The sequence below is a fragment of the Peromyscus eremicus genome, chromosome 4, assembly GCF_949786415.1.
Source record: "Peromyscus eremicus chromosome 4, PerEre_H2_v1, whole genome shotgun sequence".
In the NCBI taxonomy this organism is placed as follows: domain Eukaryota; kingdom Metazoa; phylum Chordata; class Mammalia; order Rodentia; family Cricetidae; genus Peromyscus; species Peromyscus eremicus.
In genome coordinates this window covers 50,188,251-50,202,432 of record NC_081419.1, presented here as the reverse complement: position 1 = coordinate 50,202,432, position 14,182 = coordinate 50,188,251, and the positions used below count along the sequence as shown (strand labels likewise).

The 14,182-nt window shown below is 42.2% G+C and overlaps 1 protein-coding gene across 1 annotated transcript in view; it reads right to left on the bottom strand.

The window, feature by feature from the left end:
- Positions 1-2,394: 2,394 nt before the first annotated feature.
- The window catches only part of Pdk1 (pyruvate dehydrogenase kinase 1), a 35,777-nt gene continuing 23,989 nt past the window's right edge, over positions 2,395-14,182 (bottom strand). The window contains exons 9-11 of the mRNA XM_059260687.1: positions 11,082-11,192; positions 8,986-9,099; positions 2,395-6,149 (exon numbers count right to left, since the gene is read on the bottom strand). Of these exons, the coding sequence (XP_059116670.1) occupies positions 6,009-6,149; positions 8,986-9,099; positions 11,082-11,192 (366 nt within the window). The 3' untranslated portion in view covers positions 2,395-6,008. The remainder of the gene's footprint in view (positions 6,150-8,985; positions 9,100-11,081; positions 11,193-14,182) is intronic.

Genomic DNA, 14,182 nt, shown 5'->3' with positions numbered 1-14,182 from the left:
CCCACAGTGGAGAGAGAACTGACTCCTGAAAGTTGTCTTCTGACCTCTACACACACACCATAGCATGTGTGAACATGCACCCAAATAAATAAAAATTAAATTATAAATGATCCCTGAAAGTAAAATCTTTGAATTTTATTTTTTGTTTTGTTTTGGCTTTCATTTTAAAGTGATTAGTTTCACATCATATAGATTTCATTTAGAACTACACCATCATCACCAACACCTGAACTCTTTCTGTATCAGGAACCTGACCCTGCAACCACGACACCCCTGACATCAGAATTTCTGAAAGCAGTTTTCTTGCTCTGCCTGGCAGATGTTTCTAATTGGCCACAGCGAGGTTACGCTCTGTGCCCCAGCAGCCAAGCAGTCCTGGTGAAGCAAGACACAAGAGTTTTCTCGGGCATCCAAGGCCCCTTGAGATACTGTGAGCCCCCTCAAAACAAGCCTTCAGTACCTCCTTCTAGGCACTGGGGATACAGAATAAGACTGTAAGTGTAATGTGACTGCATGAGATTGCATGTGTAGTGTGTGTGTGTGCTCACCTGTGCATGCACATATAGATGCCAGAAGTATCTTCCTCTAACACAGAGGTTCTCAACCTGTGGATTGTGACCCCTTTGGGGTTACACACCAGATATTTACATTATGATTTGTAACAGTAGCAAAATTACAGTTATGAAGTAGCAACGAAAAAATTTTATGGTTGGGGGTCAGCACATGAGGAACTGTATTAAAGGGTCACAGCATTAGGTAGGTTGAGAACCCCTGCTCTATCACCTCCACTTGGTTTTTTGAGATGGGGTCTCTCACTGAACCTAAAGCTCTCCATCAGCTGGCCTGAATCAGCTCCAGGGGTCTCCCTGCATCTGCTCCCCAGCACTAGGATTCCACGGGTGCACTGTGACACTCAGCTTTTCTTTCTTTAAGGCTGGGTGCTGGGATCCAAACTCAGGTCCTCACACTTGCACAGATGCACTTTACCCATCCACTCTTCCCCATGATTCAGTTCCAAAAGAGAAATCTTTGCATCTTTCACCTCCCAGAAAGCGTGGGCACAAGCTTATTAATATTAACACCTTCGCTCACTAAACTCTAACATTGCCCAGCTTTCCAGCAGGACAGTAGGCTTGCCTGTCTTGTCTACTTGGCTTGTTTCCTCCTGGGCATCACGTTCTACTGGAATGTGACAAGACTTGACTCATTTAGTCTCAAGTACATGCTATTCAGGAAGTGACCCCCAAAATGGCATCCTTGGAGTTACCAGCAGAACAGTATTTATACATTTCCGCCCAGTGAGTGCACGCTTCCTTTGTACTTTGAACATCCTCACAGCGCTGTCCACACTCTTCCCATCTTCTTCATAGTTTATCTTTCCCCTGCTTCTCCTCATGTTGGTGACCATCCACGGCTTGCTCTGCTTCCTGATCCATTTTGAGGGACCACTGGGAATGGACGGCGCTGTTAAAACATATTGCATTACACATTTGGCAGACATAAGGGCCTATCAGACAAGGCACTAGGGGAGCTATGGAGAATAAAGACTTGACCAGTTCATATTAAATCAGCTATTTTTATGCCGTAATGGGAGGAGGGGGGACTGCTTGCCTCTTCCATTCTGTTTCATATAGAGCGTAATACAGCCTTCATTTTAAAAATAAATTTTTGCACAAGTAATTTCATACTGTACTGTAGTTACACACAGTACGCTAGCTGCTAAATGTATGGCATTCTTCCTATACACTGCCATCGTAAGAATATCACTAGAGCATCCATCTCAGGCACCTAGGACAAAACCAGAGAACACTGCAGCTTTTTATGCTTGAGTCAAAAGTAAAATGTACTGCTCATGTGCTGTTTTTAAAGGGACTTTTCAACATTTTCTAAACTTCTGATAAGCAAGTGGCAATATTTCGATCACAGCTATGAATTTCACCCACTGTCCCGTGACAACTGTAGGCACTTCCGGAATCTTAAACAATAATTACTGAGTTTATTACTAGGTAAAACTAGAACATTTTTGCTCAAGAATCCCTAACAATGTAAAAGGACAGTTGTCACTACTCAATAAGTAACTTTTTTTCTTTTGAGACAGGGTCTCAAATATCCCAGATGGATCTGGAATTCATTATGTAGCCAAGGATGACCTTGAACTTCTGATCTTCTAGCTTCCACCTCCCCTGTAACCCAGAGAGTATAGGCATGTGCCCCTGGATTACTAGCATCTACCACCTACGTAGTAATAGGTCTTAAACGCAGGGCCTCATGAATACAAGGCAAGCATCTATGTCCCTAGCCGAGTAACAGTTTTAGGAAGCCAACAAAAGAGACAATCTTGTTTTTTCCTATTAAAAAGGAATATGAAGAGTACAGGGAAAAAAAGTGGGCAGGAAAATGTTTAATTCTTTCCAAACACAAAAGCAGAGCAAATGGTACAGTAGTTTACGAACAACAGGATTAGTAGAATAGGAATGCATTCACTTCTGAAATGAAAACCCGCCACAAAGCATTGGTTTATTATTTTTTGCGTGTCTTGGGTTTGACTATGGGAAATTTAATAGTATTGAGACCAGAAGTTAATCAGATATAATGAGAAGTTCCTTCAGTAAAAACAACCAAATTTAACCCTGGCCACCTACCCTCTGGAGCGTCACATTTCCTTGTAAAACTGATGACATAAACTCAGTTTATTGGCTAGGATTCCTCCCTAATCAGTCACTCACAGAGCCACACAACTCTTTCCCACCCCTCTGTAGTTGTTAGGGACTTTATTGATTTTAAAACAAAGAAACAAAACCCACAGGGACTCTGTAGCCCTGGCTGGCCCGAAACTCCCTACGCTGACCAGGCTGGCTCACACTCAAGAGATCCACTAACAGGTGTGCCACCATGCCGGCTGGACCTTACTGATTTTCACAGTGAGAGAAAGATGTGGTGCTTACGTGCTATCAGTGAAGGATAGGACAGGATCTGTCTTGGCCATAAAAGTTCAGGCATTCCATTAGTATTAAGTGGAAGGTAGTGCTGGTTAAGTTAAGGCCTTCCCTACAGTTATTTCTACTGTGGAAAGTTACTCAGATTTATTTATATAGCTTTTCAAAATTACCCATCAGTTCTCCATGTATGCATCACTGGTAGTACACTGGATAATGAAAACCTAGGGTAGCTCAAGCCACACAAACTCTACCACCTACTTTCTCATTAGACTATATACACTGGACACCTGCCTCAAACACCTCTTAAATTAGGAATAGTTAAGAGCGTGCACGACACCTAGCTACAACTGAAGTTTTGTTTTATTTTGTGTGGTGTGCACATGTGGAGATCTGAAGACAACTGATGGGGTAGTTGGTTCTTTCCTTCCACCCTGTGTGCTCTGAGGAAAGAACTAAGTTGCCAGGCTTGGTGGCCATTGCTTTTACCTGCTGAGCCAGCGTGCTGGCACCTAGTTCCAATTTCCTGAACATTTATAGAATGTTGAGCCTTGATGAAAGAGACCGCTCTTTAACAGACATGGGCATATTTCTAAAATTCCTTAAGTGACTCAAATGTATTTAAGAAGAGCTGATCCATGTTTTCAGTTTACTGTCACTGAGAAGACACTACAGGAAAATTCTGCTTCAATATCTACACATAGGAACTTCACAGTGGAAGACACTGACCACTATTAAGTGTAAAGGCATCAAAACCAATGAGCATTTTAAACTTGAGTGTGGAATATTCTTACAGTCCCTCTCCTACAATGCACTGGCATACTCATTAACTGCCCAGGTTATAAAAATTACTTGCTATCCACTCCCCAACCATCAATCTATTTTTATACCTACACCACATAAAATCAATGCTGGCGGACAAAACAGCTCACCTTAAGAAGCTATAAACCTTTTAGGTATCTTTAAAAGTAACTCTAAAAAAGCCCCGCCCCAGAACATTTTCACACACAATTTTCCATTCATAACCATGATAACAAAGCAAAAAGGTGCCACACCTTAAAAAGAGACTAAAGTAAAATCATTTTACTTGTCTGAAAACATTTCTTAGCTCTTAAATGGGGGGGTACTTTTTAATTCCTTCAAGAGGGAAAAGTATTTCACAAGTAAAAATAGTACATTTATTGACAGTTGTACAAAAGATTCCAAAATATTTCATCCTTGCAAGAAAATGTAATTTAAAGCTAATAAGTGTAATACATGGAATAAATGTCACTCATAGTCTATTATTTCTTACAAAGTCCTCAGTTAGGAAGAGCAGGTATAAGGTGTGTCTTTTCCAACATTTGGTCGTGTTAGCTAAAAATTTCTGGGCCAATAACACCTGAGTTTCAGCTCCCTCACCTCTCACCTGAGGATCCTGGACTGACCACCCTGGAGTATTCTCAATCTACATGTTTCGATCATTTGGTACAAAAATTCTACTTTGTGCCATGTTGCATGATTTGGCTTTTGTATTAAATATGTATATATTTATGGGACATATGGGACATGGTGAAGTTTGATAAATCCTATCAAGAACGAGATGTTTTAACTCATAGCATTTTCCAAACCAAACCCCCAAGTCCCTCCAGTTAAGTGGCAGAGCACACTTTCAAATACCCTTTTAAAGTATTTCTTCATCACTAACAGATGCGGTAAGAGCGTCCCTGACAGATGACAGTGCTCAGAAGGGATCGCTCAGGCTGTGGCTCCAATTCTGTGTCACTTTGGGTCACTCTGAGTGAGAACCAAGCTGTCACAGGCTGCTCCACATGTTGTGTTTTGACACAAATAATGTCCTAATACTTCAAAGCATTTGCAAACTTTAAATTACCATACAGATACAAAGGATTTTTGTAATCAATCTAAGATGACTTTTCTGATTAAAAAAAAAAATCTGAGTATTTTTAGAAAAATACATGTCCTTAGAGTCACCACTTAAAACCAAGGTGACTAAAATCATCCTAGTCTCCCTGTTCCTGATTTTGCTTTCAATTTTACCAGGCCTGAGATTCAGATTACATCCCCTAAAGTCTAGCAATCTGACCTGGAAACGGGGGAACCAAAGGCTACCAATCCAAGCTGTCACTTTGCCAACAGCAGTGGTGTCCCGATTCACTCAGAAGTGTGGTTTCAGCCAGGCCAGCCATGAGCCTTGCCTAGTTTGAGAAACTCATCTCCGGCCTTCAGCCTCCGGATGCCTGGAGCAGATCCAGAGCAGACCCAGAGAAACTCAGTCTTTCCAGAGCTCCGCCAGACAATCTCAACAGTCAAAGGCTCAGTCGGGGGCACTTAGCCTTTCTCCCTGGTTTACTCTCTGATGCTCCTTTGCCTGTTTGAGGAATAAACATTTCTCTCATCAGCCAGACACACCTTTCTGGGGCAGCACTCAGGAAGCTAAGGAAGGGCATCATGTTCAAGGCCAGCTAGGGCGACACAGTGAGACATTATTTTTAAAGAAAATCCCTTGCATTGATCCTGAGCACAGTGTACGTGATCTGGACTTAGCTCTGTGGGGAACCATCATCGTTAATGTACTGCAATAAAATTATGCCATATCAAGTAATTTCAGCAGACAATGCATGGAGATGCTGAAAGGTCCTACTGGTACCACTGTGTTCTCCTTTCGTGGGAGATAAGAAAACCATCTGATGAGGCATTACTACTAACAGATGACAGAACTCCAAAAGCAGGCCACTAACCAGCCACTCCGCTTTCTTTAGAAGATGTTTCTAGCAAAAATAAATGAAAAATTAAAAAAAAAAAAAAACTCAACTTCCTACAGAAACCCAGAGACTTCACACTCCATAAGACTACCACACACAGGGGAACTGACCAAAATGATGAGTGTTTAAAAATATGTCCAATTAATCAAACATACAGAATAAAGTTGGTATAATTGATCCTTTAGGAGCTTTGGCAAACACGATTGTGAAATCACACGTGACATATTTGGTACAATGTGGCTCCAAACACATCTCTTCCAAACTTAGCAAAAGCCACACTTGGACTGTCCAGGCATCCCACGTGCACCTAGGAGCTTCGGAATGTGGTCATGTCTTTCGGCTCTCTGCTGGGGACACACCAGTCATCAGCCTCATGGTTGGTTCTGTAATGCTTGCAGGCAGCTTTGTTATACACAGGGAGTCTCTCGATGGATTCTGTTGACAGAGCCTGGGATGGAAAAGAAGTCCTCTAAGTCGGGCTTTTTAAGAATTCATTACCTGAGATTATATGTGGTGGCAAACATGACTACAAAGTCAACAACATTCTCCCGGCATCTTATCAGCTAACTGCTGATGCACACCGTCTTCAGGGTGGACATGTTTGAAACATGCTATTTACTACATCTGTGGCACTAACGACGACACAGTGATTGGGTTTGATGATTCATTCATTTCCTAGCCAGCCAGCCTGGAAACATCTACCAAGGCAGAACAGACACCTCTTCCAAAGTGCACGCCAGCCAGGAGCCAGCTACCTCAAAAGGCTGCTAAGGGTAAGAGCATAGAAATCGGCATCTCTACTTTAATATATGTATACAGACTGAATGAGGAGAAACCCAATCTTCTTCACTATATAGTAATGTATTACTTAAAACATTAATACATTACAGGGATGGCGACGGCTCAATGGTTAAGAGCCTTTGTTCTTGCAGAGGACCCGGGTTCAGTCCCAGCATCCACATAATGGCTCACCACCATCTGTAACTCCAGTCCAAAGAACGTGATGCACTCTTCTGAGTTCCACACACATCAGGCAGGCATCTAGTACTCAAACATACATGTAGACAAAACACTCATGCCCATAAAATAATCTTTTAAAAAAATTAAAAACTGAACACACCAATCTGCTCATCATTAATATTAAGCTAATCTAAGACATCTTGGCTTTCCCATGGGCAGTGCTTGGCCCTTGTTTGGACCTTCTGTTTTCCCACCCCACCCTGTACCCAGTGCTGGAGACTGAAGGTAGGGTCTTGTACGGGAAGCAAGCACTCTATCACTGAGCAACGTTCCAGTCCGAATACTGTGGTTTCTTCTTCCTCCATTAGTCAGTTTGGGTCACTGAACATGTTATTTCTGTTTCCTAAACACAATCATTTGTTCACTGCCCTACAGCTTCCTGTAAACAATGGAAACCAGCGAAAAACTATACTTTCTGTTACTGTCTTCAAAGTAGGAATTTTCAGAGTTTTGACAATAGGCCATTGTTTTTCCCAAGATGTTGACAATGCAGAACTGTCAATTCCTCCTGATCATGCCCAATGAGGTCTTTGATGTGACTATGTACGATGACTCCTTTAAAATGCCAGTATTCTAGTTCTTCCCAAGTAGAAAACCTTCCCACCTGTGTGCTCTTTGAGTAATCTAAACATCCATCAAAACATTACATTTAGTGCTAAAAATACTTCACTGATATTATCATATTTAAGTTCCTCACAACGACATGTTAAAAAATAACATGGTGGTGCTGGAGAGATGGATCAGTGGTTAAGAGCACTGATTGCTCTTCCAGAGGAGCTGCGTTCAATTCCCAGCACCCACATGGTGGCTCACAACTGTCTATAACTCCAGTTTTGGGGGACTTGACACTCATGCATGGCAAAACACCAATATACATAAAACAATAAAACAATAAATAAATAAAATAATGTGGCTATAAGAATTTAATCTTTTCAGGCCAACTTTTCCCCACAAAATTCTTGAGCATAGCCTATAAAATAGGTGCCATCTAGTGGCCAGAACAAGAAACTAGAGCACCAACCACGGAACTAGTGCTTTTAAAATATTATTATTACATTTATTTATTTGTGTATATGCGTCGCTCAAGCAGGTAAAGACGCTTGTCATCAAGCCTAAAGACCTGAATTTAATGTCCAAGACCCACACGGTCAAAGGAAAGGACTCCTTTGACTTCCACACACACACATGCCCACACACAACAACTCTAAATAACAAATACATATTTTCAAAAGAACTACTTTAGGTGGCTGGGGAGACAGTTCAACAGTTAGAGCATTTGCTGCTCTTGCAGAGGACCTGGGTTTGATTCCCAGCACCCACACGGTGGCTCACAATCATCTGTTAACTCTAGTTCCAAGGGATCTGATGCTGTCTTCTCCATGGGCACCAGGCACATATGTAGGGTATACATACATGCAGGCAAAACACTCATACATAGAAAATAAAAGTAAATATTTTTTTAGAAAAAGAATAATTATTTACTGGCAGTTGGGGAGCACTAGCCTAACTTGTAGAAGGTCATGGGTTCACACACACACAAAGACTGGGGGTTACTATTGCCTGGCAAAAAGGCTCAGCAGCTAAAGGTGGCCTGTCACCAAGCCTGATGACCGTGGTCAATCTCCAGAACCCACGTGGTGAAAGGAAAGAACTAATTCTGGGAAGTTGTCCTCTGACCACCCTGCATGTGCACACCCATGAACACATACATAATAAACACACACACAAATGTAGGTTTTTGTTTAGTTTTTTTAAAGAGCAGATCAATGACTAGTCATATATTTCAATTAAAACCAAATTCACTTTTTCTTTTTCTTTTTCTTTTGTTGCAGTGTTGTAGAGTGAACCCAGGGTCTTTCCTGTACACTTAGGATTTTCTACTTTAACCTAATTTTCTATTTCTTGTCCCACTGCCCTCAACGATCAAGATGGGAACATTCCTAGGTAGCTATCACTACATTTATTAATAGCATTATACTTTTTCTTTGGTACCTTTCTTTACCATTAAAAAAATTGGACAAGGGGCTGAAGAGATGGCTCAGTGGTCCAGAGCACTGGCTGCTCTTACAGAGGACCCAGGTTCAGTTCCCAGCACCTACATGGTGGCTCACAACTATCTGTAACTCCAGTTCCAGGGGATCCAATGCCCACTTCTGGTCTCTAAGGGTACCAGGCACATACACTGTACACAGACATACATGTAAAAATAAAAAAAAATAAACATACTTTCCAATACAGTTAAATCAGGAAGCTTTGGTTATTACCTTAATATAGATAACAGCATCAGTCCCGTAGCCCTCCAAGGAATACAGCTTTAGGTCTCCCTGGAAGTACTGTGCATAGAGGCGTGATATGGGCAATCCATAACCAAAACCAGCCTGTTCAATGAGAAAACAAAGTTCTGTTCAGAAACCCACACCCTGAAACACTTTTCTAACTAAGACAAATGCCACTGCAGAGCCACTGGCCTACGGACCCGAGAGAGCTTGTAAAACACAACACGTGAAAGGATTCAGCTGGAGTTAGGCTGAGCCCATCAATGCCTCAGTTCTGGACCCAAAGCCCTTTGCTGTCTATAAATAACTGTGTGGTCTGCAGAAGGCACACTGCTTTCCTTTGCTGTCATGCCCCAGGGTGCTCCAGGACATCTCTTGGCAATTTCATATAAAGCACACGGTTTCATTTAGGAGCAAGACTAAGAAATGCTTTGTTGCAGCTTTACTAGAGACAGGTAAGAATCTCAGGACTTCACACCACAGATTTCCAGCCTTTGTTCTGAACCTGGAGCTAATATGTAACAGTCCACTTTCTTAATCCTCACTGACAGATCACCTCCCTGCTCCAAAATCTTCAAAGCAAACCCCTACTCCACTACCCACTCCCTGCCCTGGAGATAAAAAGCCCAGCTTCTAGAGAGAGCTTCTGAGACAAGAGCAGGTCTCTGCCTCCTGCTCTCCTATCTAGCAGAACCAACCTCCTTCCCTGAGTTCCCTAAACACAGAACTTGTGGATCTTTGTTCAACATGTTTCCAGTATCTGGAGAGACTCCACAGACACTTGGATAAAGGTAAAAATGGCTTCCATCTCCCAATCATACCTTTGGTGGCATTCCTCACAGATGTTAGTCAGTGTTTGTGTGAACACAAGAGTCGCTGTACCAATAACATGCTTAGGCCTTGGCTTCTTCTCCCACTGATTCTTTTTTTTATATTATTTTATTTGTGTGTTTATGAGTGCAGACATGTGTGCATAATGTTGTATGCATGAAGGTGAGGACAACCTCCAGGAATTGGTTCTCTTCTGCCACCATGGGATCTCAAAATCGGGACAGTAAGGCAAGTGTGTTTCCCACTGAGCCATCCCACTAGTACTAATGATTTTACAATTCTAAACTCTGTGTGTCCCTCCAAGTCAACTACCCAATTTTCAACCTTGCCCTGCCCTAGGGCTCAGCTGAATTCATGTTTCAGCTCTCAAGGGCCCTGCGCTGGAGAATGAGCAGGACAGAAGGAGAAGTCATGGTAGTCGCTCCCCACTTCTCCTGTTAGGGCGCTTTGTTCAGAGGGTACCTCTGAGAGTAAACAGACCTAAACAACTATAATTGGAGGTTCAGACTGGTGAACTTAAAAGATCAAAACCTGGAGGCTGGCGAGATGGCTTAGCAGTTAAGGGTAATCCACATGGTGACTAACAACCATCCACAACTCCAGTTCCAGGGGATTCAACAGCCTTTTCTGGTCTTCGTGGACTGCACATGTGGCGCACTTACTTACATGCAACCAAAACACCCATACACATACAATCATAAAAATACATTTTTTAAAAAATGTAAAAAGCTGGGATCAGCGTGGTGCCATAGGTCTTCAATTCTAGAACCCTGGAGGCAAAAGCAGGTGGCTCTCTGTGAACTGAAGGCCAGCCTGTGCTTCACAGTGATACCATGTCTCAAAAACAACAACAACAACAACAACAAAAAAAAACCAAAGAGATCAGAATTTCAGTTGAGTCTACACAATGGGGTCTTTCTAAATACAAATACTTGAGGGGGAAACATCAATATTAAAGATTAAGCCAATGTTGACCAATTATTACTATAATCTATAATTTAATCTTCATATTGAAATATACTGTCACACAGGGTTTACCACAGAGAAAACTGCCAAGAGTAGCAGGAAACTATAATCTCTCTTGTACCTATTTCAATTGAAAATTAATCCCAGGACTGTTTAACAGAAGTTTCTCTCTAAGGTTTCAAAGCATCTTCCTTCCCTGGGAGTCCCTGTGCAATTGGCTTAGCTAGTTTGGTGGAACCCCGCCCGATGACGGCTGACAGGCACCACGGCCTCCCTGAGTCACCTACCAGGGGCACTGCGCGAGACGTCTCAACACGAGGCCGGGGTGCAGTGGAGTACATGTAGTTGAAGAGTCTGTCGATCTTCCTCAGTGGAACACCACCTCCTCGGTCACTTATCTAAGAGGAGAAGAGCATACGGTGATCAAGTCCCACACGTTATCTATCGTCTCACAGCTCAGCCGCTTCAGGGAGAACACTGCTCTTGGAAACCACAGCCCAAGCTGTAAACGCTGCTCTCGACGGTGCAGCTAACACAAAGCTAAGCCTTCCTGGTGGGCAATATGATAACCAGGATCAAATAAATAAAAAAGACAAGGACACGCTGCACAGCAACACCACCTCCTAAGTTTATCCTAAGAAACTAAAACATGCAAAGGATACAGGAGAGTATCCACCACAGTTTTAAGAAAAATCAGAGAGTAACCCACATAGGGGACTATATAAAGCACACTCTAAAACAGAATACTATGTAGTCATTTAAATATTATGTAGAACTCTATGTATTATTAGCAAGAGATGTCTGCAAAAAAAAAAAGGCACCAAAGAACAAGTTAGAAATGCTCATAATTCTAATTTGTAAATATATTATAAAACCTAAGTTTCGCTGGGGCAGTGGTGGCGCACGTCTTTAATCCCAGCACTCGGGAGGCAGAGCCAGGTGGATCTCTGTGAGTTCGAGGCCAGCCTGGGCTACCAAGTGAGTTCCAGGAAAGGCGCAAAGCTACACAGAGAAACCCTGTCTCGAAAAACAAAAAAAACAAAAAAACAAAAAAACAAAAAAAAAAAAAACCTAAGTTTGAAATGGGCTGGAGAGACGGCTCCACAGTCAAGAGCAACTGACTGTTCTTCCAGAGCACCTGGTTGGTCCCTGGCTCCTACATGGTGGTTCTAAACAATCCAGAGCTCCAGTTCCAGGGAATCATGCACCTACTTCCGGCCTCCATGGGCACTGCACTCGTGCACATAACCCATAAACACACACATACATATAAACTAAAATTAATCTTTTTTTTTTTAAAGAATTGAGTGTAGTACTACACACCTGAATCTCAGCATGTAGGAGGCTGAGGCAGAAGGATTGCCACAATTAGAGACCAGCTTATGCTATAACGTAGCATTCTATCTCAAAAAAAAAAAAACAAAAGTAAGGTCAATGCGATGGCTCAGTGGCCAAAGACACTTGTCACGAAGCTTGACAGTCTGAGTTCACTCCCTGGGTGCACACGGTGGAATGGGAATCACCTCCTAGAGTTGTCCTCTGACCTCCCCACGTGTGCTCAACAGGCACAGACACCCATAAATAAATGCAACTTTGAAACACAGAATCCCAGACGACATCTGAGTGAGTTAAAGGACACAGATCTTTGTACTAGTCTATCATTTTTCAAGTCAAGTAACCATATGGTAGACTGAATTAGTAATTAGCTTACACATTATTTATAGTTTTCCTTTATAATTAATATGGACGAGTTTCCTAACCTATATTTTAATTTGCTATATTCTCTTCTGTCATCTAAATTGATGTTATATATTAATAAATATGCTTTTAGCATATGCATGCAATGAATAATATATCTAAAAAGCTATAAAGTAAATGGTTTATAGTTGAGTTTTCATATATTATTTAAGATGATAATGTATATACACTAGAAATATACTAAAAATTACATAGCTATTTTCATTTTCTGTGAGGTGCAAAGGACTGGGCCAAGTGCCGCCTCCCACATACTATAAGCTACACTCAGAATCCTATTGTGATTTTCAGACTTAAAAAGTCTGCCTTGAGATATCATTTGAAGGTCTGCCTCTCACATAGCTAGAACTAAGTAATTACAGTATCAAAGAACATAAGGACTTTATAAAGAACCTGTGTGTAGAATTATGCTTAAAACTCCTCTTGGCTCTGAACTCAAAGGCCTTGAAATTATTTATTTTAGTACAATAAATAAAAAGCTCTTGCCAGGTGGTAGTTGTACACACCTTTAATCCCAGCACTCAGGAGGCAGAAGCAGGAGGATCTCTGAGTTTGAGGCCAGCCTGGTCTATAGAGTGAGTTCCAGGCTACATAGAGAAACTCTGTCTCGAAAAAAAGTTCTGGGATGAGTATTTTCAGAGGCGAATTCCATGTTTAGCTGTCCTTCACTGGTGAGAAGTGTGGGTGTACTGAAAATCCTGACTGAGTGGTCATCAGAATAGACAGTAAGATGGGGGAGGGGCCACAGAGATGGCTCACAAGTTAAGAGCACTTGTTGCTCTTGCAGAGATCCTGGTTTGGTTCCTAGCACCCACATGGTGGCTCACAACCATCCATACTCAAATTTCAGGGGATCCAGTACCCTCTTCTGATATCCAGGGGTACCAGGCACGCATGTATCATACAGATATACATGCAGGCAAAATACTCACACACGGAAGATAAATAAATCTAAAAACAGAAATGTAATAATAATAATGAAGATTAAGGGGAAGCCGCACAGATGACTCAGTGGTTAGAGCGCTCGATGTACCAAGTGTGAGGACCTGAGTTTAAGTCCCCAGAATCGGCCCAGGAGCACGTGCATGTAATCCCGGAGCTTCTGCAGCCAGGTGGAAGCAGAACCAGGAGGACTGCAGGCTGGCTAGCCTGGCTCACACAGGAGCAAAAACAGAGACCCTGTCTCATACAAGGGATAAGGTGAAGACAGACACCCAAAGCTATCCTCTGTCCTCCAAATGAGCATACCTGCTCTTAACTTACAAACATACACCACCCACCCACCCACCCGTGTGTGCACGTCCTCCCACACATACAAGCATACACACACCATTGAAAGGTAGTTTTGAATAAACGTTTTCTGATTTCTTTTTGTCTATCAAAAGACGAACTTTCTAGCCAAAGAGACCACACAAAACAGGAAGAGATTCCTCACCATCTCAGGAGAGCATGTGAGCGGAGCAGAAAGGGCTGCGGGGCTGTGAGAAGCGGCCTGTTACCAGAGGCTGACCGGCAGGCAGTCTAAGCCGGTGAACACGGCGAGGCCTGAGGAACAATCTTTGCTTTGCAGCCAGCGTGGTACACAGAATGGTGGATTATATAAGGTACATAAAGTAACTCAGAGCACTTTAAA